The sequence below is a fragment of the Cynocephalus volans genome, chromosome 3 (genome assembly GCF_027409185.1).
Source record: "Cynocephalus volans isolate mCynVol1 chromosome 3, mCynVol1.pri, whole genome shotgun sequence".
Classification (NCBI taxonomy): domain Eukaryota; kingdom Metazoa; phylum Chordata; class Mammalia; order Dermoptera; family Cynocephalidae; genus Cynocephalus; species Cynocephalus volans.
In genome coordinates, this window is record NC_084462.1 from 95225534 (window position 1) to 95253526 (window position 27993).

Here is a 27993-nt window from a genome sequence, read left to right on the forward strand (position 1 = left end):
AGTGGAGACAAAAGGATTGGCATGGAGAGCCTGTCACCTAGAGGACCACCTGGCCATCCTCAGCAGGTAACAGTGTCTGCCAAGCCCATGGGTACCAGTCAGGTCAGGGCCTGGGGCAAGGGTGAGTTCTGAGAAGCTTGACACAGCTGAAATCAAGGTGATTCTGGTTTCGGCCTAGACTGAGGCAGAGGGTAAGGGAACCTGAGATTGGAGATGGGAATGGGTGGGGTGGGTGATCTGCATTCATAGAAGCAGAGACCCAGGAAACATGAGTCTGTTCAGCAGAGCCTCCCCCTCCACCACAAGTGATCAAGCAGCAGCACCCTTAGGGACCCTTCCCCTCCTTCTCCCAAAGGCTCACATCTCCTGTCAGACAACATGGTGGCTGTGTGTCACAGGAGACCCACCAGGCCCATGGCCCACCACTGCGGGCCAGTGGACTTCCTGAAACTGGCTGGTGCCCTGGGATCACTCTGTGTGTCCCAGGAGCTCTAGGAGATGAAATCCCCATCCACTGCCAATTCTTTACTAAGGCCCAAGAGCTACGAGGATGCACCCAGGCCAAGGAGGCCTACAGACTGCCAGCCCCCAACCCTGCCATGGATTCCCATTCAGCCCAGATTTCTCATCCTTTGCTAGGGACCAAGGCCAGCAGGACTGGATCCTTAGATCTCCCCTGGTGCCCCAGACAGTGGCCAGGAGGGGGACTAAGTGTGCCAGGTCACTGTCCTGAGGTCCTTTACCTCATGTGTGGACCTTATTGGGTTTCTGGAGCCTTGGCCCCCAGACCCAGGCCGAGCTGAATCCAGACAAGCAGCTCTGGACTGGTGCTTCAGGAAAAGACTTGGGCTGGGGCAGGCCAGACACCAAGGAATCCTGGGGGATAGAGAGGGATCCCTGCATTGAAGGACAATACCTGTCCTGTTGCCCCAGCCTGAGGTCAGGAGGACCCATCCTCAAGTCAGACATCAGTGAAAATGTCCCAGCGGGGGTCTGGGAGGATCCCAAGGCTGCAGGGTGGTGTAGGGGCAGGACAGCCCTGGCTCCATCACCCCCTCCTGTCAAGAGCCCCGAGCCCCAGAACTGAGTCTGCCCCACACCTGGGAAGCACCCCTCCCCCAGCCCGTATTCCCAGGACTGAGTCCCCAAGATCGGGTCCTCAATCCCCAGCCTTCAAGTGGGTTCCTGTGGAGGGTAAGCCTCAGCAGCGTCTTCACCCAGCCTCGTTCCTGCTGGAACCAGGGCCTGGGGCCTGGCCTGGTAGCATCAGTGTGGCTGGCAGGGCAGGCTGGGCATCCAGGGCTCATTCGGTGTGGTCAGAGAACATCAGTCCATCCTGACTGAGCGGAGTGCCGGGCCTGAGTCTGTGCCCTGGGCTCCCCTCCTTCTCTCACCAGCCTCCTCCACTGCCACACGACCAGTCACTGGGTGACAGCAGGAAAAAAGGCGGGTCTGCTCATTTCTCTCTTCCTGATGAAGACCGGGATCATGGTCACAGATATTGCAGACCCCTGAGATGGGCAGGGACCAGCACTGAGCCTCTCACAAAGCTTTCTGGCAAACATGGGTCCTGGGCCTCTCCACAGGGAGGAGAATGGTAGAGGCTCAGAGTTCCTGCACAGGGCTCGGAGTGAGAGTGGCTGGGACCCTCCACAGGGAGGCACTCCCATGATCCTGTGGGTTGCCGGGCTGGAGAATCCCCTCCAGAAGCATCCAGAGCAGTCATCAATTAAGGCAGTGCGTCAGAGGGCAGGACCTTTCAAAAGGGAAGATGAGACCCCAATGCCCTCAGGAGAAAAGAATCACATTATTTAATATGTTAGTTAGCTCAATGATCATATTAGTCAAAAATAAATCTGTGAAATTCTAGTGTTGCAGTGGGGAAGGAAGTTGAGTGCTTTTACAAAGAGGCAAAGTCCTGGGAAGATAGAATAGCACAGGGGTTGTGAGCTCTGGCCTTGAAGTTTGAAACTCTGTCACCTACTCTGTGACCTTGGGCAAGTTTGTCTTTCTCAGCCTTGATTCCCTCATCTGTAAAATGAGAAAAAATGGAAGTACTATCTTATGAGGTTGTGAGAGGGTAAACAAATTAGAATATGTAATATGCTTAGTACAACATCTAGTAACATAAAAAGCGTATTTAAATAGCAATAAGAGCAATTACCTAAAAACTGCTTACTTTTTTGGTGAGTGTTCTTCTGAGCATTCTATAGGCATTAATTTTTTAGCCTCAGAACAGCTTGTGCAGTCAATACTATTATTATTCCCACTACAGATGAGGAGATGGAGGTACAGAGAAGCTTAGTGACTTGTCCGGGGTCACACAGCAAGTAAGTGGCAGGATCAGGATTTAAATCCAGACAACCTAGCTCCAGAGCCTGTCTTTCGACCTCCAGCGAAGACCAGCCATTGTAATTATTACCACAATAATACAATGCTGTGGGTGCTCTATGTTAGCAATGATCTTTGTGGTAAAGAGAATCAGGGTTTCACCCTAGGAAAAATAACCTGCCAGGGAATTAGGAGCTTTCTGAGTTTGAGAAGCTCTCGGTGACGGAGGGAGAAATGGACAACACTCAAATTGGGGATGGTGACTGGTTAGAAAGTGAGCAATTGGTGACACTTCCTAGTAGCCCCAAGTGGCTTTTAGAGCAGCCCACAGGCTGTGAACTTGTGGAGCCAGGCCTGTCCCAAGGAGCAAGGGAGTGAGGCAGGGGTTCTCTGCCCTTCCTCTACCTTGGGGCAGGGCACTGCCACTCAGCATCCTGCAGGGTCCCAGCAACCGAGTCATCACCTTCCTTAAGGCAGGCGGTAGAGGAATCGGTGTGGGAAGGAAATGAAGGCAGGTGTCTAAAAAGTCATTAAATGCCTGCCAAATATAACCTCTGGCTTGAGGCCTCTAGAGTCGAAATGTTGTTGGTGTCACAAGAGTTAATCCCTAAAAAGAGAGAAACAAGCCCACCTTGCTGGGGGGATCACGTGAGCTCTGCAGGGGGGCTGACCAGAATGACAGGGACGCTCAGCGTGGAGCCACAGCAGAGGGAAGGTGCCAGGGCAGGGCCAAGAGTCATGAGTGGCTTTGCTGTGGCCCATCGTCCTTTATGGTTCCTTGTGGGGAGCGGAGAGTCAGGTCCCCGTGGGTGCTGAGCCAGCCCCGCAGGCAGCCCCTGCACGTAGCAAGGACCTGCTCCTTGTGGACACTGAGGCCGTCGACTACGCGCATGGCAGTGGGACGGTTGTGGGAGGACGCCAAGTGGCGAACAGCTCTAGTCCCGCAGCACCACCGCCTCCCGGCCACGTGGAGGCAAGTGTCCGCCACTGCAGCACCGCTGCCTCTGGCTCGCTATGGGTGGGGCGGAGGGGGCGGGTAGAGGAAAGGATCTGAGAAAGTCATACTCACTTAGTGTGGGTCTAACCCGGTGACAGAGCCCGATGAGTGGCAGAAGCCCCAGCGTATGGGTGGCGTGGGGTATATCTGTGGGTCTTTTTCTAGGACTGCTATTTTGCACGTTTGCAGGGGTTACCATCTCATACACCTCCGTGTGAGTGGTGTCCCTTGGGGTCCAGCCACCCTGTGCCCTGCAGCGTCCCCTCCTAGCTGGGGGCTCCCTCCGCACTGTTCCTTGATAACCCTCATGCTAAAGGCCCTCCCTGCACAGGCTCTTCCCGCTGGGACCACATACTCTGTAGGTGGCCCTCTTGGGCAGGCTCCCTTTCAAGATGCTGCAAGGTCAACGACCTTCCTTGGCATCAGCCCAAAGAAAAAAATGCCCCTTTGTCTTGCCAGACCCATCTGAGATACCCCAGATCACAGGGGCTTATTCAAGGTGCCCAGCAAATGCCATGCAGCTGGACCCCAGGAAGAACAGAAACCCCAGGGCCACTCTGGGTCCCAGCAGTGGGGTGTGAGGATACCCCCTAGTGCCCTGTCCCCAACAGGACTCAACCACGCCCTACCTTCCCTCTTGCTTTTCCTCCTGCCACCTACACTCTTCTCATCTTCTCTGCCCCTCCCGGCTTCTGCCCACACAGTTTCTTTACCTCATCACTTGGGCTTGTCTGTGGCCTGACGTGGCTTCGGCAGCGTCTTAATTCACGGGGCCTTTCACCCACAGCACCCACTTCTCACTGTAACGGCTGATGTTCCTGCAGTCTTCTGATTCACACCACAGACAGTGCAGATGGACTGGGCCCCAGTTTGGTCCCTGTGGATGTCACAGACACTGGGCTCCCGGTGCCCAGCCTCCATTGAATCATTTGTCCACTCCCTGTCCAGAAGGGCTGCGGGTAAGGGTGGGCAGCAGAGTCATACGCTTCACCAAAGGCTGCCCTCCTTGGGAGCTCTGGGTATGGTCGACCCCAAACTGACCAGTGTGGTGACCACTCCTTGGCCCTCAGTTCCTTGCTTTGTCCACTACACTGTGCAATCCTGTCCCTGAAGGGGAGAGAGTCCCACAGATTCCGCCCCTGGGTGTTCTGCCATTTCCTGACTGCTGCAGTGCAGCACCATGACCCTGAGGACATGGACTAAAGTAGACTAAGGCTGTTTGGTCCCCAGAGAATGTCCCTAGAATGCCTGGCAGTGTGTTAGCATCACCAAGTATCAAGAGATTGGTGGAGGGTACCGGCAGCCAGGGATGCCTGCAGCACAGCAGCTCCAGGTTTGGGTGAGGGTGAGGGATGGGCAGGAGGGACTCAGTAGTCTTCTATTTCTCTCCAGGGGGAGGCCTCTGCCTGCTGGCGGCTCACCGTGAGGGTCCTGGAGGCACGGAGCCTGCCCTGGGCTGACCTGTGTGAGTCACTCTCTCCTGGGCTCCTGCGGGTGGAGAGAGATCAGCGTCCCACAGGAAGGCAAATACATGCCCCAGGTTGGGCTGGTAGAAATCTGTAGGGCCCCTGGAAGAGGGGTGTGAGGAGCTCAGTTCACCACCATTCTCTTGACTTTGACAGTGAGTGAGGCAGACCCATATGTGATCCTGCAGCTGCCAACCACACCTGGAACAAAGTTTAAGACCAAAACGGTCACCAACTCCAGTCATCCTGTGTGGAATGAGACCTTCAGTTTCCTAATCCAGAGTCAGGTCAAGGTAAAGGCCAGGGTACCCCTGGCCACTCTCCTGCGGACCCTCATGGGGGTGGAACACACTTCCTCCAGGCCTTGGTCAGAGAAACTCTGGGGAGGAGGGTGTCTTTGTGCTCCAGCCTGTGCGTGTTGTGTGTGAGAGAACGTGTGAATGAGTGGCCATGGTCCTTCCACTGACTGGCTGTGGGACCGGCCTTCGGCAAGCTGCTATTCCTCTAAGCCCGTCAGTGAAACGGAGGCAGTAAGAGTCCCCCGCTGACTGGGTTGTTGTGGGGTTAAATGAGACAACGCGCAGAAGACTGCCGGTGCAGGCACAGTGCCTGGCACATAGGGAATCGGGGAGAGAGAGAGAGAGAGCATTTCCTGACAGATTTTATTTTTGACAAAAACAAACATTAGGAGGGGAAAATGAGGAACTTTGCTAGATTTCCTTATACTTTTTGTGAGTGTAACAGTTATTTTTACCTTGAAGTACAAAATTGTGGGGCATAATAATCTTTTCCGGCCTGGACATCAAGAGTTCAACAGAGGTGAGCTGTTGTGGCCATAAGTAGATAATATGCTAAGTTGCTGTTCCTGGTCCCTAGAATGTTCTGGAGCTGAGCATCTATGATGAGGACTCAGTCACAGAGGATGATGCCTGCTTCAAGGTTCTCTTTGATGTCTCCGAAGTCCTCCCTGGCAAGCTGCTCAAGAAGACCTTCTCCCTGAGTCCCCAGGTGGGTGGGGAAGTCCCCATGGGCCCCACCTCTTCAGCTCCAGGCTGAGGAAGTTGCTCAGTTTCTCCCATCTGTTGGAATGCTGCTGGGTTGAACTCAATCACAGAAAAATGTGAACTCCTCCCAGAAATATTTGTGTTTTAATAGGAAAGGAGAAGGCTTTACAGGTACAGACTTAATCACCCAATGGAGGAATTTTAGTCATCTGTGGCAGGAAGTTTTCAGGAGGTGGAGAACTTCCTCGTGTCCCTCAAAACACAGCTCAGTGTAAGCAAAACTTGGGGCAGTGTGGCTCTGTCACTCCTGCTCTAGATGCCCAAGGCTGCTTTGTGAAGGTCTTGGCACTCTTCCTGCTGCAGACTGGGGGAGGGAGAGGGCAGAGTTCTGGGGTCTGGGTCATACTCAAGAGGAAGAAGTGGGTCCTGAACATCCTTGACCTCCTTTGGCTGCACGCCATGTCTCCCCCTTTGGCCTTGCCCAGAGTTTTGGGACCCAGAGGGAGGGAGACCTGTTCCCTGCGGACTTACTAGCTGTGGGCAGGTAGCCCATCTTGCCCTACACCTGTTTCCTCATCTGTAAATTGGAAATAATTGTAATTATGTGCCTCCTTTAAAGACTGCTTGAGATGATGAGATAATGCATATAAAAGAACTGTGTACACTGGAAAGATGTGTGAGGGGCTTCAAAAAGTTCATGGAAATATTAGTGTTATCTTTTAATTCTATTTTTCCATGAGCTTTTTGAAGTACCCTCATATATGTAAATGTTGATGGCTTGCTCATCCTCCGATTTCAGGGAGAGGAAGAGCTGGACGTGGAGTTCCTTATGGAAAAAATGTGAGCAATACCGCACAGCCCAGGGAGCATCCCGGGGCCAGGCTCTATGTAGGGAAATGGCCCTCAGTCCAGCCAAGATTCGCCGTCCCTCTTCTCCCCGCCCCTGCCAGAGGTCTAGGGGGTCTTTTAGAGAAATGAGAAGAGGAAGGCCAATGTTTTCTCTGCCCTGCTCTCTCCCTTCACCTTCCATTCTGCAGAAACATCTCCCTCTCCGAACATTTTCCAGGATGTTGGAGCCCTCAGCACCCCCCAGGGAGACCCCGTATGGGCGGGAACCTCAGCTGTGAAGGGGGCAGGTCAATGCAGGAAGTGTTTGTCTTTGCAAGGCTGGACTCTGGATGGTTTGATTTTTACAGGTCGGACTGCCCAGAAAACCTCATCACCAACAATGTCCTTGTGGTAACCAGGCTTAGGGGAGGGGCCCCAGAGCAGACACTTGGTGGGGAGGGGCAGCTGCCTGGGGTGTGGATCAGAAGGGACAAGGCAAGGGCAGGGCTTGGTGGTAAGATCACCTGTGGCCTCCCAGCCAGATGGTCATCTGGGGCTGTGGGGCTTGCAGGGGCTTGGAGCTAAAGGGGACAGGGAGAGAAGAGAGGAAGGGCTCTGCTGAGAGAAGGTTCTTGCCCGAGGCTGGATGGCAGAGGGACTGTTGGGGAAATTTTAGGTTCTTCCTGGTGGTGTTGATTCATGCGTGATGAACTCATAGTTCTTAGGGATTGACTCTGAGTTCTTCCCTGGAAGGTGGTGACGAAGACATGTAGGCCAGGCCACCTTCAGGTGGTTAATATTGAGGTCACTGACGCTCAAAGGGAGTTGCCAATCTAGGTAGATTGGGAGAGGATCAGGGGGTCAGCTCCACCTTGGGACTGTGGAGAGTCCCAATCAGGTGTCCTAAAACAGCGAGCTCCTAAAGCTGCAGTGAACAGGAATGGTCACACAGTGGCGATCGATGCATTAGAAGCTTTCTACTCCAAGCCTGGTCCTCAGGTCAGCAGCATAGGCACGACTGGGGAGTGGCTGGCTCTAGGGTCAGGTGAGATGGCACCTAGAGCACAAAATTTAAAGAGGCAATCACTCTCAGGTCATGCATGGTCATGCACTCTCGGGTTTGATGGGCTAGTATTTCTTTTAAAAATAAACATTAAAATAAAGTCATGCCTCTGGTGCCTCTTATCTGAGGTTATGGAGATCAGCAGTGGGCTGGTACATGCTGCAGTTCTACAGAGAGGGTTAGTGGCAAGAGCAGGCAGTGGGCATCAGCTGGCATGCTTCACGGACAGAACGCAGAAGGCTCATGTGGCAGGCCGTTAGGCAGAGACACTCTAGTCGCTACAATGTTAGTGTTTCTCTGACACCCCATTCCATCATCTTGTGGACCAGTGGGTTGCATACACTATTTCAGAGTTGCAACAGAATACATCCTCCAGGTCCAGGCCACAGAGAAACAGAGAAGAAATAACTATGTCTGAGGGCTGGGGGGCTTCCAGAGATTCCAGAAGTTTGGCAAAGCTAGGAGAGCTGGGCGGTGGGGGGGAGACGGGGCTCTGGAGGGTTTCTTCATCCAGTACCACTCGGGAACCCACTTCTTGTTCTGTGTGTGGTGGATTTGGGAAAGTGGGGCTCAGAGGGGTGAGGTTGAGGGGACCTGAAGAGCCCCCTGCCCATGATGTGTCTGCCCCAGGCTCGAGAGCTGTCATGCCTGGATGTACGTCTGGACAGCACAGGGAGCATCGCTGAGGGTGCAGGTGAGAACTGCTGGCACCGGTTCTGGACTCTGCCTGGAACGTGGGGGTAGATATGGGGTGCTGGGAAACCTGCACAGGGCGGGAGGTGAGCAGAAGACAGAGCTTACCTCTCCCTTCTCACACACGCAACACAAAGAGCAACACATTTTCCCGGGCAGGAGGGTCGCCTAACCTGGGGGAGAGCATGTTGCAGGAGGTGGGATTCCCATGGGGGCTGTGAGGCCTGGAAAGCTGAGGAGGGCCCTTTTCAGCATGCTGCTTGCCAGCCTCCCTGGCCTCCACCATGTCCACACAGCACTGCTGGCTTCTCAGGTCTGAGCTGGGTTCTGGGCTCTTGTTCCCCTCATGTCACCTGCCCTCTGTCTCCCTAGGTCAGGACAAGCTGGAGCTGGAGCTGGTGCTGAAGGGGTCATATGAGGACACACAGACATGTGCCCTGGGCACAACCACTGCCTTCCGTTTCCACTACATGGCAGCCCAAGAGACAGAGCTGAGCGGGCACCTGAGGGTGAGTCTCAGCTCTAGAACTCTCCTACCAATCCCAGCCTTTGGCCAGCTCCAGCTGCTGTGGGCCCCTCCCTGGCCTTCCCCCTGCCAAAGCCAGGCCCGCTGTGGCCTTTTCGGCCTCCCGCAGATAGGCACCTTACCACTGGCAGACAGGCAGAATGACCAGGGGCCGAGGTGGGTGTAGGGGCTACCACACCATGTCAGTCTTTGTGTGACTCCTCAAATGGCTCCTTTAGTGATGTTCTTAGAATAAAACTTAATGTCTGTGTCCACAAGGCCCTGCAGAGCCAAGCCCCACCCACTTCTGAGGACTAATAACTATATCTGAGAGCTGGGGGGCTTTCAGAGATTCCAGAAGTTTGGCAAAGCTAGGAGAGCGGGAGCACGGGGGAGATAGGGCTCTCCTGGCTTCTTCCTGAGCAAGAGGAAGCAGGTGGTGGCTTTGGCCCTGAAGCAGGCCCTGCCCACCTCTGCTTCCCCTCGTTCTTGATGCTCCAGCCATACTTGTCTCCTCTCGCTTTTCCAACATGCAGAGCGCTTTCCCTGTTCTCCTCTGACTCCTTCCAGGGCTGCCTCTTCCTCCTCCTCCTCCTGCTTCTCCTCTACATCTCAGCTCAAATGGCACCTCTTCAGAGGAGCCCTCCCTGACTCCCCACTTCAGATAGACCCCACACACCCACCTTTGGTTACTCTATCGTATCACTCTGCTTATTTCCTTCACAACACTTACTAACATCGTTTCATTATCTGGTCTTTGTAAATTCATACATGTGATTCAGTGAAAACAATGCCTTTATACTAAATAAATATTAGCTCTTACTATTTATAATTATTAGTAATTGTAATTAAACTGATTGTAAATATTGTAGTTATTTTTGTATTATCAGAGAAGGACTGTGTCTGTCTGGATTGCAGTCTAGATAGTAAGAATTAGTTGAATGAATGAATGAATATTTCTCTCCAGAGCTCCACAAGTAATGGTGGGAACTGGGACAACCCAGCTGGGCACCTCACTGTGCCCCTGAGGCCCTTGGCTATGGGAAAGGAGATGACCATCAATGTTCCTACTACAAATGTAAGTGACCTCAACTGGATGGCAAGTGCCAGTAAGAATGAAGATGGGAGAGTCCAAGGCCCCAGGGGATACATATGTCCCCCTCAGGGTCTAGGACAAACTGAGCAGGGTCTTTGCTTTGATTTCAGGCCCCAGGAGTGAAGCTGAAGTTCAAAGCAGAGGGCTGGTAAGGGACGTTCTTATCTGTGGGGAGAGTGAGAGGGGGTCATGGGGGAGGGGAGTGCTGTCGAAAAGGGTGGTCTTTGTGGTTGGAGCAAGGGGGTTATTTGGCAGCTCCCTGTGGCCTTAGCCAACCAGTGACTGAGCTATGCAGGTGCCCCCTGACCCTTGAATCCTCCACTGCCACAGCTCAAAGGAGCTGGCCGTGCACCTGGGATTCGATCCGTGTGCGGAGGAGCAGGCCTTCCTGAGCAGGAGGAAGCAGGTGGTGGCCGCAGCCCTGAAGCAGGCCCTGCAGCTGGATGGAGACCTGCAGGAGGACGAGGTCTGGAGCTATAGTCGGGATGTGGATGCAGATGCTCTAGACTGGCCTTAAGGGGGTACCTGATTCCTATGCCTCTCCAGACATTCCAGTCAGCAGAGAATGGAGAGTGGGTATATGGGGGTAGATTTGGGGGCATGGGTAGGTTTGGGGGCTCTTGCTCCCTTTGGGGCTCTATCTTGGGCTGACAGCTATCACTTTCTGGGTAGCTGTTAAGCCCAACTCTAACCCTGACTCCATCAGGCCCTGACCACAAGGTCTCTTCCCTGGAGGCAGGAAGCAGGGTGGGGCCCTGGGTAAGGCAGGAGGCAGCTCATCCCTGTCCTTGTTAAGGCAACGTGTGTCTGTTTGTGGTCCAGGTCCCCGTCGTGGGCATTGTGGCCATAGGAGGAGGTGCCCGGGCTATGACCTCGCTCTATGGCCACTTATTGGCCCTGCAGAAGCTAGGCCTCCTGGATTGTGTGACCTACTTCAGTGGCACCTCAGGATCTACATGGTGAGGGTCCTGAGAACTGGAACAGCAGAGGGGGATGGAATGGACACCATAGGGACCCTCTATATGGGGAAGCCAAGTGGGTGTGGGCAGTGCGGTCTGATGGGTGCCACACAGCTTTCTCAAAAAGGAGGAAACAGACATTTACGGAAGGCATGAGCAAGGCAATGCTCCCATTCCCAGATCCACTCCCAGATATTACTGAAGAGCTGTAAGGTAGCTGATTCAGAAGGAGCTGGTTTGAGTCTCGGCAACAGCCCTTATGGCTGGGTGACTTTGAGCAACCTGTTTCCTCTGATTCTCAGTTGACTCATCTCCAAAATGGCATAACAATAGTACATAGTTTGTAGGGTTGGAGTGGGATAGCCTAAGTAAAACACTTAACATAATGCCTGCCACATACCAGTATCTCCAAATTGGTAGCTCTTTTTTTCTTTCATTGTTATTACTTCATTTAATCCTCACCACACTCTCTGAGGTAGTTTCTCTTATTGTCCACATAGTATAGATGAGGAAATTGAGGTCAAGGGATGCTTTAAGACAACACTGCCTCCCTACACCCCCACCCTGACTATGATGAGGTAGAGCATTTCACTGTTAGAGATTCATTCCTTTGAGTCTTATTGAAATGTAACTCTAAGGAGCTAAAGTGGAGGAAACCCCTCAGAGGAGTTTAGGTGACACCTGTTGACAAGCAGACTCTCAAAGGGCTTCAGGACAGAACAATGGAGATGGGAGTAGGGTCCAGAAGTGAGCTGTCCAATATGGTAGCCACTAGCCACGTGTGGTTATTGAACATCTGAAATGTGGCTAGTTCAAACTGAGATGTGTTATATAAATACACTGTGAATTTTGAAGACTTAGTTTGAAAAAAATGCAAATTACGTTAGTAACTTTACGTTGAATACATGTTGAAATGACAATTTGGGGATATATTAAGTCAAATATTATTATTTTTTACTGGTTTCTTTATAGTTTTTACATGTGGTTACTAAGAAATTTAGTTTTACATATGTGTATGGGACAGCGCTGATCTAGAAAGAAAGCCCTGAGACACATTTTCCAGATCAGGGTAGACTTGATGCAGAAGCCCCACGTTGGGAGAAGCTGGCAGGTGGGAAGGAGGAGTTGGCGCCCCATGCTGGGCCTCAGCCTCCTACTGTCCAGGACAATGGCCCACCTGTACGGTGACCCTGAGTGGTCGCAGAGGGACCTCGAGGGACCCATCAGACACGCCCGGGAGCATCTGGCCAAGAGCAAGCTGGATACCTTCTCCCCGGAGCGCCTGGCAAGCTACCGCCGGGAGCTGGAGCTGCGGGCTGAGCAGGGCCAGCCCACGACCTTTGTGGACCTGTGGGCCCTGGTGCTGGAGTCCATGCTGCACGGCCAGGTAGGGCGCCTGCGCATGTGGGCGGAGCGCGTGCGCACCGGCTGGGGCGGGCGCGGCCGAGCTGCTAACAGGCGCATGCGCATTTCCTACTGGTGGAAGAGACTGCAGAAGTATTGTAGCGGGCGCCCAGCAATGGGGTGCTACCTTTCTGAGTCAGGCTATTCTTCAATTAATTACCATGGAACAGAAATTTCTGTATCTCCCAAAGGCTAGGGATCAGTCAATATCAAAGCCAATTAAGCAAACAAAGCTTTTGTATTGTCTGAGCCAATGGAATGGCTGGAACCACTTTTCCTTATACTTCAGTGTGAGCTGCGGCGTTCCTCATCTTTAGAGTAGTGGTAAAAGCTCAGACTCTAGAGCCAGATTCCCTGGGTTCTAATCCTAGTGCCTTTTACTAATTATGTGTCCTTAGGCAGGTTCAGCTCCCTGTGCCTCAGTTTTCTCATTTGCACAACAAGAATAGGAATAGTACTTACTTCCCAGGGTTGTTGTGAGCACTCCGTGGTATCTTGGCATAGAGTAAGCGCTAAGTGTTAACTATTATATTTCTTTCCTGTTGTCCTAACAACATCAAGAGAACACTGACCGTACATATTTTTTTATTACAATTCTCCTAAGGAAAGCTTAGTAAATTAACTGCTGAATCTTGCACTAACTGATACAATTAGTAAAATCAGGGATTTTTATTCACACTGTTGTTTTAGCGCATATAACTATCTGAACAAAATTTCAAAAGCATTTGAAACAACTAAAAGTTAAGTATCTTTAACGTGCATAACAAAAAAAGTAAACTATAAGATACATTAGTAACAGAAGGATTCTTATCTTCTTTATCTTTGGGTATCAGGAGTTTGATCAAAAATGTTACCATGTAATCTAACCAAAAATGAATTTGCCTTGAATTTTTTTCTTTCAATTTTACTCTTACTGGCAAGCACAATGCTGCTTATAAACTACCAACCATTCTTATTTGTTATTAAAAACATTTATTATGCAAATTTTAATGTTTATTGTTATTCATTATGAAAATCTTCACACCTAAGGAAACAAAGCATAAAGAGTAATGTAATGAATATGCATGATCTCACCTACCAGCCTAAGGAATGAAATGTTACAGATACAATTGAAGCTCTCTGTATACCTCTCCCAGTCCCACTTCCCTCCTGCCCTCAGAGGTAACATCATCCTCAAGTTAGATTTATCATCACGTGCATATCTAAAATCTGTTATACTTTATTCTACTACGTAATCTATAACATACAATTACATATAATACGTACGTTTTATTTTCCTTTATTATATACAGCTTTATTACACGTAATTTTAATACATATATCCTTACGAAAAATATATCATTTGCATGAACAATTTTGCACGAGCCACCTTGTACACATGTATTAGAGATTCTCTAAGCCTTCAAGATATATACCCAGTGGTTGAGTGTGGGGCCATTGTGTCCGTGTTCCTTCAGCTTTCCTAGCTATTGCCCATGGTTCTCCAAAAGAGTTGTATTAACTCACAAGCCCTCTACCAGTGTATAATAGTTCCTTTTTCTCTACGTCTGCTGCAGACTTTTAAATTTCTGTTCATCTATGGGTGTGAACATTTATGTAGTTTTGCATTTCCTTGATTTTTAGTGAGACTGATCATATTTTAAGTATATTTATCATTTGGGCTTCTACCTTCATGGATTACTTCCTCAAATCCCTTTCCATTTTTCTATTTAATTCGTGTGGGGGGTTTTGTTTGTTTGTTTGTTTTCTTGCTTTGTAGGAATTCGTTATACATTCTGGATATTCACCCTTTACCAGTTATAATGGTTTTGATGCATTATTTTAATATAATTCAACTTATCATTTTTCTCCTTTAAGGTTTGTGCCTTTGGGAGTCTTCCTTTTTCCTCCCCCAAAGTTATAAAATACTTTCCTATATACTCTTATAAAAGTCTTAAAGATTTGTTTCTTACAAATAGGACTTTAATCCACCCAGAATTTATCTTCAGGTATGATGTGAATAGGGATCCAATTTTATTTTTTTCTCATATGGATAGCAAACTTTCCCATCTCATTTATTGGATGCATTGCTACTTTTGTCATGTATCAGTTTTCATGTATTCGTGGGACTCTTCCTGAGCCCTCTATTCCATTCTAACAGGACTGGTTCTCTATCCCTATGCCAAGAGCATCCTGACTTAATTACTATAGTTTTGTAAATAAATCTTGGTATCTGTTAGGGCAAGTCTACCCCATCTGCCACCTTGGTTCTTCTTTAGAATTATCTTGGCTACTCTTGGCCCTTTGTTCTTGTATTTACATAATAGTATCAGCAAGTCAAGTTTCGTGATAAATGCTGATGGGATTTTGATTGAAATTATAAAATTTCATTGAATTTATAAAACCAACATAATTACTTGAAATATGTTTATTTTATTAATATGTCCTATGCATTCTTTAAACCTATTGTTTAAGTTTATATTCAGTTTTGAAGGTGATGTGTTTTAGTAACTGACTTCTCTGCCCGGTGACAGCAATTTGTTATTATAGAGTGGGAGAAGCTTGTTTTAAAGTTCACTTTATGAGGTGCTAGAATATGCAGTTTGATCCTAGGCTATAAAAAAGACTTTAATTACCATTTGATCCACCAGTAATGACTTAATGCATAGTTTTAGGTGTAAAGTTTATAGTCATTTTTAAGAAGACAAACAATTAGTTTCTTATTGTTCACAATAAAATATAAATTCTTGTGGCATTACTGGATATCTATCTGTTCTTAAAAATGAGCACCTATGTCGTTTTTAAAAATCTGTCCCGATATGAAAGCTTTTCAATTTATTGTTTCTTTTTGTTTGTTTGTTTTGGTTATCAAGCCTGACCTCTTAAAGATAACATTTATTGTACGCTTTTTTTTAAATAATGTATTTTATTTATTGAATCAAAGTCGATTATACAAAATTTTGGAGTTGAACATTGAGATATGTTGATTAAATCAGTATTACTAGCATATATATTGTTACAAATCATAATTATTCTTTTTTTTTAAATTTTATTTTGTCGATATACATTGTGGCTGATTATTGCTCCCCATCACCAAAACCTCCCTCCCTCCTCCCTCCCCCCCTCGCCCCCAACAATGTCCTTTCTGTTTGCTTGTCGTATCAACTTCAAGTAATTGTGGTTGTTATATCTTCTTCCCCCCCCCCCCCCGGTTTTTTTTTTGTGTGTGTGTGTGTGTGTGTGTGTGTGTGAATTTATATATTAATTTTTAGCTCCCACCAATAAGTGAGAACATGTGGTATTTCTCTTTCTGTGCCTGACTTGTTTCACTTAATATAATTCTCTCAAGGTCCATCCATGTTGTTGCAAATGGCAGTATTTCATTCGTTTTTATAGCTGAGTAGTATTCCATTGTGTAGATATACCACATTTTCCGTATCCACTCATCCGATGATGGACATTTGGGCTGGTTCCAACTCTTGGCTATTGTAAAGAGTGCTGCGATGAACATTGGGGAACAGGTATACCTTTGACTTGATGATTTCCATTCCTCTGGGTATATTCCCAACAGTGGGATAGCTGGGTCGTATGGTAGATCTATCTGCAATTGTTTGAGGAACCTCCATACCATTTTCCATAGAGGCTGCACCATTTTGCGGTCCCACCAACAATGTATGAGAGTTCCTTTTTCTCCGCAACCTCACCAGCATTTATCGTTCAGGGTCTTTTGGATTTTAGCCATCTTAACTGGGGTTAGATGGTATCTCAGTGTGGTTTTGATTTGCATTTCCCGGATGCTGAGTGATGTTGAGCATTTTTTCATATGTCTGTTGGCCATTTGTATATCTTCCTTAGAGAAATGCCTACTTAGCTCTTTTGCCCATTTTTTTAATTGGGTTGCTTGTTTTCTTCTTGTAAAGTTGTTTGAGTTCCTTATATATTCTGGATATTAATCCTTTGTCAGATGTATATTTTGCAAATATTTTCTCCCACTCTGTTGGTTGTCTTTTAACTCTGTTAATTGTTTCTTTTGCTGTGCAGAAGCTTTTTATTTTGATATAATCCCATTTATTTATTTTTCCTTTGGTTGCCTGTGCTTTTGGGGTCGTATTCATGAAGTCTGTGTCCAGTCCTATTTCCTGAAGTGTTTCTCCTATGTTTTCTTTAAGAAGTTTTATTGTTTCAGGGTGTATATTTAAATCCTTAATCCATTTTGAGTTGATTTTAGTATACGGTGAGAGGTATGGATCTAGTTTCATTCTCCTGCATATGGATATCCAGTTATCCCACCACCATTTGCTGAAGAGGCAGTCCCTTCCCCAGTGAATAGGCTTGGTGCCTTTGTCAAAGATCAGATGGAAGTAAGTGTGTGGGTTGATTTCTGGATTCTCTATTCTATTCCATTGGTCAGTGTGTCTGTTTTTATGCCAGTACCATGCTGTTTTGGTTATTATAGCTTTGTAGTATAGCTTAAAGTCAGGTAGTGTTATGCCTCCAGCTTTATTTTTTTTTTGCTCAGCATTGCTTTGGCTATGCGTGCTCTTTTATTGTTCCATATAAATGACTGGATAGTTTTTTCCATTTCTGAGAAAAATGTCTTTGGAATTTTGATGGGGATTGCATTGAATTTGTATATCACTTTGGGTAGTATGGACATTTTCACTATGTTGAATCTTCCAATCCAAGAGCATGGGATATCTTTCCATCTTCTTGTATCCTCTCTAATTTCTCTCAGCAGTGGTTTGTAGTTCTCATTATAGAGATTTTTCACCTCCTTGGTTAACTCAATTCCTAAGTATTTTATTTTTTTGGTGGCTATTGTAAATGGGCAGGCTTTCTTGATTTCTCGTTCTGCATGTTCACTATTGGAGAAAAGAAATGCTACTGATTTTTGTGTGTTGATTTTGTATCCTGCTACTGTGCTGAAATCATTTATCAATTCCAACAGTTTTTTTGTAGAGGTTTTAGGCTGTTCGATATATAGGATCATGCCATCTGCAAACAGGGACAGTTTGACTTCATCTTTTCCAATCTGGATGCCCTTTATTTCCTTCTCTTCTCTGATTGCTCTGGCTAGTACTTCCAACACTATGTTGAATAGGAGTGGTAAGAGAGGGCATCCTTTTCTAGTTCCTGTTCTTAAAGGAAAAGCTTTCAGCTTTTCCCCATTCAGGATGATATTGGCAGTGGGTTTGTCATACATGGCTTTAATTATGTTGAGATACTTTCCCTCTGTACCTAACTTATAGAGGGTCTTTGTCATGAATGAGTGCTGAACTTTATCAAATGCTTTTTCAGCATCTATAGAGATGATCATATGGTCCTTGTGTTTGAGTTTATTAATATGGTGTATCACATTTATTGATTTGCGTATGTTGAACCAACCTTGCATCCCTGGGATGAATCCCACTTGATCGTGGTGAATAATTTTATGTATGTGTTGCTGTATTCTGTTTGCTAGTATTTTAGTGAGGATTTTTGCATCTATATTCATCAAGGATATCGGCCTGTAGTTTTCTTTTTTGGTTATATCTTTACCTGGTTTTGGTATCAGGATGATGTTTGCTTCATAGAATGAGTTTGGGAGATTTGCGTCCGTTTCAATCTTTTGGAATAGTTTGTAAAGAATTGGTGCCAATTCCTCTTTGAATGTTTGGTAAAATTCTGCTGTGAATCCATCTGGTCCTGGGCTTTTCTTTGTTGGGAGCCTTCTGATAACAGCTTCAATCTCCTTTATTTTTATTGGTCTGTTCAAATTTTCTACGTCTTCATGGTTCAGTTTTGGGAGCTTTTGTGTGTCCAGAAATTTATCCATTTCCTCCAGATTTTCAAATTTGTTGGCGTATAGTTGTTTATAGTAGTCTCGAATGATTCCTTGTATTTCAGATGAATCAGTTGTAATATCGCCTTTTTCACTTCTAATTTTTGTTATTTGAGTCTTCTCTCTTCTTTTTTTTGTTAGCCATGCTAATGGTTTGTCAATTTTATTTATCTTTTCAAAAAACCAACTTTTTGATTCATTGATCTTTTGAATTGTTTTTTGGTTTTCAATTTCATTCAGTTCTGCTCTGATCTTAATGATTTCTTTCCGTCTGCTAACTTTAGGTTTGGATTGTTCTTGTTTTCCTAGTTCTTTAAGGTGAAGTGTTAGGTTGTTCACTTGCCCTCTTTCCATTCTTCTGAAGTGAGCATTTAATGCAATAAATTTCCCCCTTAATACTGCTTTTGCAGTATCCCACAGGTTTTGGTATGATGTATCATTGTTTTCATTAGTTTCAATGAATTTTTTGATTTCCTGCTCGATTTCTTCTTGGACCCATATGTCATTAAGTAGAATGCTGTTGAATTTCCATGTGTTTGTATAGTTTCCAGAGTTTTATTTGTTATTAATTTCTAGTTTTAATCCATTGTGGTCTGAGAAGATACATGAGATAATTCCAACTTTTTTGAATTTATTGAGACTTGATTTGTGACCTAATATGTGATCTATCCTGGAGAATGATCCATGTGCTGATGAGAAGAATGAATATTCTGAGGTTGTTGGGTGGAATGTTCTGTAGATATCTGCCAATTCCAATTGGTCTAGAGTCTTGTTTAGATCTTGTGTTTCTCTACTGATTCTTTGCCTAGATGATCTGTCTAATATTGACAGTGGGGTGTTCAGGTCCCCTGCTATTATGGTATTAGTGTCTATTTCCTTCTTTAGGTCTAATAGAGTTTGTTTTATAAATCTGGCTGCTCCAACATTGGGTGCATACATATTTATGATTGTTATGTCTTCTTGATGGATCAGTCCTTTTATCATTAAGTAGTGTCCCTCATTGTCTCTTTTTATGGTTTTTAGTTTAAAGTCTACTTTGTCAGATATAAGAATAGCTCCTCCAGCTCGTTTTTCTTTTCTGTTTGCATGGTAAATCTTTTTCCATCCTTTCACTCTTAGTCTATGTGAATCTTTATGGGTGAGGTGGGTCTCTTGTAGGCAGCATATAGTTGGGTCCTCCTTTTTGATCCAGTCAGCCAGTCTGTGTCTTTTGATTGGGGAATTTAAGCCTTTTACATTAAGAGTTGTTATTGAAAGGTGTTGATTTATTCCTAGCATTTTATTGGTTGTTTGGTTGTCTTAGGTGTCTTTTGTTCCTTGCTTTCTGATTTACTGTTTGGTCTCTGTGTTTTTTTGGTTCCTTAGGTTGTAGATAGCGTTTTTGTTTGCTTGTTTTCTCTTCATTAATGCCATTTTTATTATACTAGTGGGTTTTGATTTTTCTTGGGTTTTTATGGCAGTGGTAGTTATTTTTCAGGAACCAAACCCAGTACTCCCTTGAGGATTTCTTGTAAGGGTGGTCATGTGGTAGTGAACTCCCGCAGTTTTTGTTTGTCTGAGAAATATACTATTTGCCCTTCATTTCGGAAGGATAGCCTTGCAGGGTAGAGTATTCTTGGCTGGCAATCTTTGTCTTTTAGTATTTTGAAAATATCATCCCATTCCTTTCTAGCTTTTAGGGTTTGTGATGAAAAGTCTGATGTTAGCCTGATTGGGGCTCCCTTATAGGTGATTTGACGCTTCTCTCTTGCAGCTTTTAAGATTCTCTCTTTGTCTCTGAGTTTTGCCAATTTGATTATAACATGTCTTGGAGAAGGCCTTTTCGGGTTGAATACGTTTGGAGATCGTTGAGCTTCCTGGATCTGAAGATCTGTGATTTTTCCTATACCTGGGAAGTTTTCTGCCACTATTTTGTTGAATATGTTTTCAATGGAATCTCCATTTTCCTCCCCTTCTGGAATACCCATGACTCGGATATTTGAGCACTTAAGGTTGTCTGATATCTCTCTCAGATTTTCTTCAATGTCCTTGATTCTTTTTTCTTTCTTTTTGTCTGCTTGTGTTATTTCAAACAGCCCATCTTCAAGTTCAGAGGTTCTCTCTTCAACTTCCACAAGCCTGCTGGTTAAACTCTCCATTGTGTTTTTTATTTCGCTGAATAACTTCTTCAGTTCAGCAAGTTCTGCTACATTTTTTTTCAGGACATTGATTTCCTCGTACATTTCCTCTTTCAGATCCTGTATACTTTTCCTCATTTCATCATGATGTCTAGCTGAGTTTTCTTGTATCTCATTCAGTTTCCTTAGAATTATCACTCGAAATTCCTTGTCAGTCATTTCAAGGGCTTCTTGTTCTATTGGATCTAGAGTTTGAGATTTATTAACTTTTGGTGGTGTACTTTCTTGATTTTTTGTATTTCTGGTATCTTTTTTTTGATGTTTATTCATTGTGGCAGGGGGTTTCACAGTCCACTGGTTTGAGACTAATGACTAACTAGGATGTTGCTGTGGTTGCCAATTTCGTATGGCTCCCTCCGTGACTGCTCAGTTGGCCTCTAGTGCCTTGTGTGTATGGTTGCCTCAGGTCTTGGGCCTCTCCGGGGAGCCACCTTTCTGGTCAGCTTGGACTCTGGTGGGCTGGTGGATCACGTAGCACAGGGTGTGTGATCTCTGTTGAGCTTTCACTTCCTGTGCAGGACTTCTCCCTGTTCCGTGTGCTCTGGGCCAGGCTGTTGGATCGTGCAGTGGCGACCCCACAGGGTGTGTGGTTTCTGTCGAGTCTCCGCCTCCCTGGCCGCACGTCTCCCCACTCTGTGCGCACTGTGCTGGGCTGGGACGTGTCTTCTGCAACCCTAGTCTATCAGCTGGGCCTTCAAGACCCTGCTCGGCACCGCCTCGCCCAGGAAGTCTACCAGGTTTCTGGTAGGCACAGACGACCGGTCGCTCTGGGTGCCTTTGTAGCACTGTGTAGATCTTTCTCGGGACTTGTTCACCTTTGTATCCCCCCGGCATGGACTGAATCTAGCACCCACCTGCAGCCAGCTCTCCGGCAGGTTCAAGCGGACTTGGGAACTCTCCTACCACACTATTCCCAACCAGAAATTGGTTAGGTGTTTTTCCGAACTGGTGGCCGCAGAGATGGTATCTGCCTCCCAGTAACAGGAAGTTTACCGGGGGCCGGAGTCCAGGGTGTGGTGGAGTGACAGTCGGCCCCGCCCGTACTTCCTTGCCCCCCCGACACTGGCCGGGGACGCCCCACGCTACCAGCCCCACCAGAGAACTGCAGAGGGAGTGGGAGGGGAGGCTGGCCCGCAGGCCCCAGGAAGCCCCGCACCAGGGCAAGCAAGTGGGAAGGCTCAGTGAGGAGCCGAGCCGAGCTGGGCCGGAGCTGCCAGCACCTGGGAAAATGGAGGCAGCCCCGGGGCAGTGAGTGACCCGGTGATGCAGGCGGAAGCCAGGTGGGTGTCAGCCCCCCGAGCAGGGCTGGGCCAGGGGTCACTCACAGGGCTGTGCCAGGTCGGGCGCTCACTCTGTGCCTCTGGTTTGTCGCCTTCCCCGTTCTCAGCCACTGCCGCCTCAGGCTGTTCAGTCGGTCCCATGGCGCGGCTCGGGCACTCCCAGGAATCTTCTTTAATGCCGGCCTGAAACCTCGAATCCTGAATAGGGCAGCTGGCCGCCTTCAGCGCAGCCCCGGCCTCTGGGATCCTGTCTTCATCCACAGCAGCCCTGGCGCCGTGTTCCCTGTTTAGAGACTCGCTTTTGCAGCTCTATTGTACGCTTTTTAAAATAATGTTTTATTCAGACAACTTAAGCGTTGACTTCCAATTTCTTAAAGTCTATTATCTCTATATATAAAGTACTAAAAGTGATCTTTAAAATGTCAGAAAATATAACTCCATTCATGAAAAAGTACAATTTCATTAATATTAAATATTATTAGAGAAATACCATACTCTGAAACTTTACTATGAACAACATTATTAGACTACATACAACTATAATATTGGCTCAATTTTTATAAAAACCCATTTGTAAAATACACCAGTTATGATCAGTCCTTCTCAAACTATCTTTGAAACTTTTTTCTTTAATCTTTTGCTGGCAAGCACTGAACTGCCTAGAAACTTCTTAACATTCCCCAAGGAGAAACTCATAGTTTTTCTCCTATCTTTTCCTGAGTTAAGAAGGTCGTCCATATTTTTCTTCAAATTTGAGCAAAAGGTTTTGCACACCCTTTTGTCTACCACATAACAATGCCCAGACAATGTCAACACATCACCAGCATGGCACCAAGCTCCAACATTTCTGGTGTTTGGCAGGGTTGGGGATACCCATTTAGAAACTGGGAGGCTAGAGACCAAAGGTCCTGCCCCAGCTTACTGGTGAGCTCTTAAAGGGGATATTGGGTGCTGTTTCAGTAGATGGAGGGGTGTGCCGACCCTTTTCCAAAACTTTCCCCAGAGTGGGAACTGTGCAACTGTGTAATACATATCATCGTACATATCAAAAGAGCAACAAACAGATTCCTAGAAAAAAAGGCCTCAAGAAGGAAAATCACAGGTATTAGTCAAACCCCTCCCTCCCCATCAAGTATACACATTCACAGCTACAGGCCTGACTCGTAGATATCAACATCATCAGTGGCCAGGGCTCGAGACCCATTTAGGGATTTTCCTGCGGGTTCACTATAACTCAAGTCATACTGGGTACCACTGAAGAACTAGGGGAAAGATAACTGGGGTTGGCACATGAGTGTTCTCATCAAGTGACAGAAGAGCTGCTGGGGAGGAGGAAATATACAGGGTGTGTTGGGTTCTTGCTATGGATATGGGAGGGGAACTCCTCATTGGGTCAGCTGGGCTAGAATCCTGGGACCCACATTTGGGTGGTCATTAGAACAACCATCTGGAGAAATTTTTTTAAAAGGCAGATTCCAAAGTGACCTCTGATAGGCTGATTCTCAATAAAGTCCCAGATATCTGTATATTTAGCATGTTCTCTAAGTAATCTGATGATCAGGGCTGATGTGGCAGGTTGGGAGCTCCCTAGGGCTAGACATCCTTCAGCCTGGAGAGCCTAAGAAAGAGATGGCGCATTCATGACATATGTACTGCCCTAGAAGAAAGAGCCCAGGGCTGGCAGCATCCACCCCAGCGGTGGCAGCAGAATCCTTCCCAAGGTGGTGCTCCAGGCAGCCACCACCACTAACCTTGTTGGTGCTTGAGATGAGCATGTTGGCATCTCTGGTCTTCAGTAGAATGAGACCTTTCTGAGCCCCTAGAACTCAGGGAGGCTCCACAGAGGCTCCCCCAAAAGGCTAGACACAGTCCTTGCCATTAAAGACAGAGCTTGGAGCTTTACTGAAGGGAAAATTAGGAACAGGAGGCACAAATGAACAACAGGGTACAGCCTCATACCATGCGAAGTGCTTGTCAGTTGTGTTTGGGCCTATTCATCCTCACTGCTTTCAGGAGTCAAAACTGAACCCCTATTAGAAATATCACCTCCTAGTAAGGAAAGAAGGGGGACAAACAGGGACAGGCAAGGATGTCAGGAAAGCATTTGAGAGGGACTGAAACTTGAACTGCATTAAGGTGAACCTGGAAGGTGTAGCCCACTCCCTGGCATAGCTTATAATGCATAGTAAAAGGGGATTGCTGGGTCCTTTCTGGAAAGCTGTGTGTGTGTGTGTGTGTGTGTGTGTGTGTGTGTGTGTGTGTGTGTGTGTCTGTCTGTCTGTCTGTCTGTCTGTGTCAGTATCTACATTCATTCCACCCTTAAACTCATAAAGGTGGGGCCACAGGACACAGGGAGGGAGACTGCTGACATTGCAATTCTTGTGAATGGCCCTCCCTGGAGATATGCAGTACACAACCTGCATAGCTCTGGATGGAGACTCTGCATGTGGGGCTGGTCAGAACACGGGGACAGGCATGAGAACTGACTCCACATACCCACCCTTGTCCCCTGCATCCCAGTGAAGGAGCTGCCTCCTCACCGCCAGCCCACACTACCACCTGCCCCTGTCCTGGTGGAGTTGCTGCCTCCAGGGCACTACCAACCTCCCTGAGATTCTCATGCCCTCCGACCCCAGGTGATGGATCAGAAGCTGTCAGGACAGAGAGCCGCACTGGAGCGGGGTCAGAACCCTCTGCCCCTCTACTTGAGCCTGAATGTCAAAGAGAACAATCTGGAGACACTTGACTTCAAAGGTACAGTCCTGTCTACACCACCATCCACCACACACACACACACACACACAAATCCTCTGCACACTGAGAATCTCCAGAGAATTCAAACATCTGCTGCACAGATGCCACAACCTCTGGACGGGTGGTGATGCTGATGGGCTCCGGAGCTGGCCCAGAGCTCTCTGTTGTTGGGGTGGGGAGTATTTGAGCATGTGAATGAGGGACTGGGTGGGGCAGTGGTCAGCCCAGGAGTCTGTTTTTCCTCATGTTTGCTGCATGAGTGGCAAGCAGGATGGAGACTGAGGCCTGCTTGGGGGCAGCATCTTTGGCCCTTGCCAGAGCTAGGGTTCCCCCAGCCCACTCTCCTCACATTCCTGCCTCTTCCTCCCCATTAGAGTGGGTCGAGTTCTCCCCCTATGAGGTCGGGTTCCTGAAGTATGGAGCCTTCATCCCTCCTGAGCTCTTCGGCTCTGAATTCTTCATGGGGCGACTGATGAGGAGGCTCCCCGAGGACCGGATCTGCTTTCTGGAAGGTGATGGAGGTCACTCTGAAGGCCCTGGCCACTCCCAGGCCAGGCTTCTCTGCCTAGATGTGACTCTTGTAGCCCAGGTCTGGGCAGAGTCCCAGGATGAGGGGCGGGGACTGGGTGGTGGGGAAGAGCCATTGCAGGAGCAGTCCTCTCCCATTTCCCATTTTCCACCAGCACACAAGGGTGGGGACCATTGGCTTCCAGGTGGTGGGAGGCAGGGCGCTGGGGCCTGAGGGCTGACCTCTCTTGGGGGTTTGGCCTTCAGGTATCTGGAGCAACATTTTCTCCCTGAACTTGCTGGACACCTGGTATGACCTCACCAGCTCTGGGGAGGCCTGGAAACAGCACATCAGGGACAAGATCAGGAACATAGGTAGGAAAGGGGGCACTGAGGGGAGCCTGGAATGAGGCTGCTCCTTTCAGACGCTGCTTGGGGGTGGGTTTCAGAGGGGAAGAAGGGTCAGGCGTTTGCAGGCCCCTCGCTGGACCAAAGTCTGTTTTCCTGGCTGCAGAAAAGGAGCCCCCTGCTTCCTCAGGGACCTCGTGGCTGGAGACCTCATGGCTGCAGCCTGGAACAGCACTGGCCCAGGCATTCAAGGGCTTCCTGACAGGCAGGCCACTCCACCAGTGCAGTTCCAACTTCCTCCAGGGCCTCCAGCTGCACCAGGACTACCGTAGCCAGAAAGACTTCTCCACCTGGGCAGGTAAAGGCCGTGACCATGTGTCCACAGGTAATAAGACTGGGCTCCTGGGGGGGGATGGGCCATAGCTGGGGACTGGCAGAGGCCTTGGGAGTCATAGCACCCACTTCTGGGGTGTGGCCTGGAGAAGATCTCATTGGGAGGTCTTGGGGAAGTGCTGGGGTGGCATGCACATTCAGGGAGTGACCCAGAGGTAAGAAGGGGACCTGGAGGTGAATGTCGTATGAAGGGGGAGGGTGGATGAGCTGAGGCAGGGTGGCTGTCTCTGACTGTCACTGCCTTTCCCACCAGACTGCCAGCTAGACTCCATCCCCGGCCAGCTGACCCCCCAGGAGCCCCAGCTCTGCCTGGTGGACGCTGGCTACTTCATCAACACCAGCTGTCCCTCCATGTTCCGACGGGGCCGCAGGCTGGACCTCATTCTCTCCTTCGACTACTCCCTATCCTCGCCCTTTCAGGTGCCTCTGGTCACTCCATAGGAACCCAAGGCCCTCTGCCCGGCCAGGCCAAGCTCCAGAGGCGAGCAGCAGGGCCATTGAAACACTGCCCCATACCTCCCAGGTCTCCAGAGGCAAGGAGGGGTGACAGGCTCTGATCCACGGGCTCCTGCCAGGGTCCTCAGTTGGGAAGGGTGGTGGTGCTGGGGCCCTGGGCTCCCAGGGCAGGTGAACAGGGAGAAGCGCAGCCACCTCCCACCCTGCAAAGAGGAACGGCTGTAAGAGCTGGGAGGAGAGCCTGGGCATCTCCACCTCCATCGCACCAGACCTCCCGTGGGGACTCTGTGGGGGCAGGGCCCTGATGCAGATGTAGGTCCCCTACTGAGGCCCTCTAGACTCTGGGAAGTGAATAATCCAGCAATAGCAATCCAAAATGGAGGGGGAGGGTGCTTAGTCTCCCCCACCTAAAGATTTTAACCAAACAACATTGCAGACCACCAGAATCTTTAGACTCCCTCCAAGGCACCATGCAGCTTAGCTGGGCCATGAACAGGACAGAACTAGGTTGTTGTCTTGACACTGAGGGAGCCAGTTTGGGCTGGAACCATCCTAGCATTTTCTAGAGTGCTGATCTGGGCCGCCCCCTCCCAACCAGGTGCTGCAGCAGACTGAGCTGTACTGCCGGACCCAGGGGCTGCCTTTCCCCCGCGTGGAGCCCAGCCCTCAGGACCTCCGCCAGCCCAGGGAGTGCTACCTCTTCTCAGACCCTACCTGCCCTGAGGCCCCTGTCCTGCTGCACTTCCCGTTGGTCAATGCCTCCTTCAAAGATTACTCAGCCCCTGGTGAGGCAGCCCTCTCTAACAGCCACGCAGCCTGGCCCCTCAGAGCCACTGCCCAGGCCCCTCCCAGCCGCCCAGCAGAGGGAAGAGAGACTGCCCAGGGAAGGGCTTAAGGCTGGTCCCAGCCAGCTTCCGGACAGGTCACTGTGCCGGCCTCCTCTTTGTAGTGTCACCAGGCTCCTTTGGCCTCCCCCTTCCCCAAGTGCCCTTTGCCACCCCTAGCCTCTTCTGTTCTCCTGCCTATGGGGTGGTTTCAGTTGGCCTCTCTGTCATCCTACCCCAGCCCAGGCTGGGCCCCTTCTCAGGGGGCTGGGCTATCTTCAAGGGACCCCCAAGTCTAAACCCTCATCACATTCTTTTCTATCCTCTCCTCCCACCAACTGGTCAGAATTGTATCTCCTTTTGGTGAGAACTAATTTCTGCCTTTGTGCATTATTCCCAGCTTTCTAGTTCCCACCATAATAACAAATCTTCCCGATTTGCTCTTATACTCAGCCCACATCTTAGAATTCTAAAGAATTTTTCTCTCTCAACAAAGATTAGTTTTTGCAAAGCAAAAGCCCCCTTGTTTTCACCACGAGCATTTGCTAACCCAGTTGACTTCCTTGTTCTGGCTCTTTCCACCTTGCCCAAAAGCAATGTAGAGAGATGCTGGGGGGCTGCCTGAATAGTGGAAGTGTCAAGCTACTACAAGGAAATGTGGGAGTAGCAAACTCTTCATACCTTGAAATAGCACCCTACCACCCACAATTGTATTTCTGTGCAAAGGACACAGAACTGGGAGAAGAGCAAGGACCCCTTCAGTGGGGCGCAGCCCTCCCCTGTGCCCTGCTGGGAGGCTTGGTCCCTCCCAGCTATGCGGCCTCTGTGCCCTGCTCCTGACCCCCTTCCTCCGTGGGCAGGTGTCCAGCGCAGCCCCGCAGAGCTCCAGGCTGGCCAAGTGGATCTCACTGGGGCCACCTCCCCCTATGCCCTGTTCAACATGACCTACAAGGAGGAAGACTTCGACCGCCTGCTGCAGCTCAGCGACTACAACGTGCGGAACAGCCAGGGCGACATCCTACAGGCTTTGAGGACCGCTCTGAAGCACCGGAGGCGCACAGACCTGAGGCTGCTCAGGGGCCCCAGGACCCTGAGGGCCACACTCTGA

The 27993-nt window shown here is 48.5% G+C and overlaps 1 protein-coding gene across 1 annotated transcript; it reads left to right on the top strand.

Moving 5' to 3' along the window:
• Positions 1-6: 6 nt before the first annotated feature.
• Positions 7-27993, top strand: PLA2G4D (phospholipase A2 group IVD). Its single transcript, XM_063090065.1, has 20 exons — positions 7-66; positions 4721-4793; positions 4951-5087; positions 5671-5802; positions 6598-6638; positions 6995-7037; positions 8320-8383; positions 8755-8891; positions 9855-9965; positions 10094-10131; positions 10314-10449; positions 10806-10942; positions 12107-12329; positions 24240-24357; positions 24732-24869; positions 25132-25239; positions 25379-25570; positions 25859-26025; positions 26660-26846; positions 27746-27993. The coding sequence occupies exons 1-20, from the start codon at positions 22-24 to the stop codon at positions 27991-27993; spliced, it is 2475 nt and encodes an 824-aa protein (XP_062946135.1). The 5' UTR covers positions 7-21.

Coding starts and splice junctions, on each gene's coding strand:
- PLA2G4D (XM_063090065.1), top strand. CDS start 22: ATGGAGAGCCTGTCACCTAGAGGACCACCTGGCCATCCTCAGCAG. Junction 67..4,720: donor CACCTGGCCATCCTCAGCAG/GTAACAGTGTCT, acceptor ATTTCTCTCCAG/GGGGAGGCCTCTGCCTGCTG. Junction 25,571..25,858: donor AGACTTCTCCACCTGGGCAG/GTAAAGGCCGTG, acceptor CTTTCCCACCAG/ACTGCCAGCTAGACTCCATC.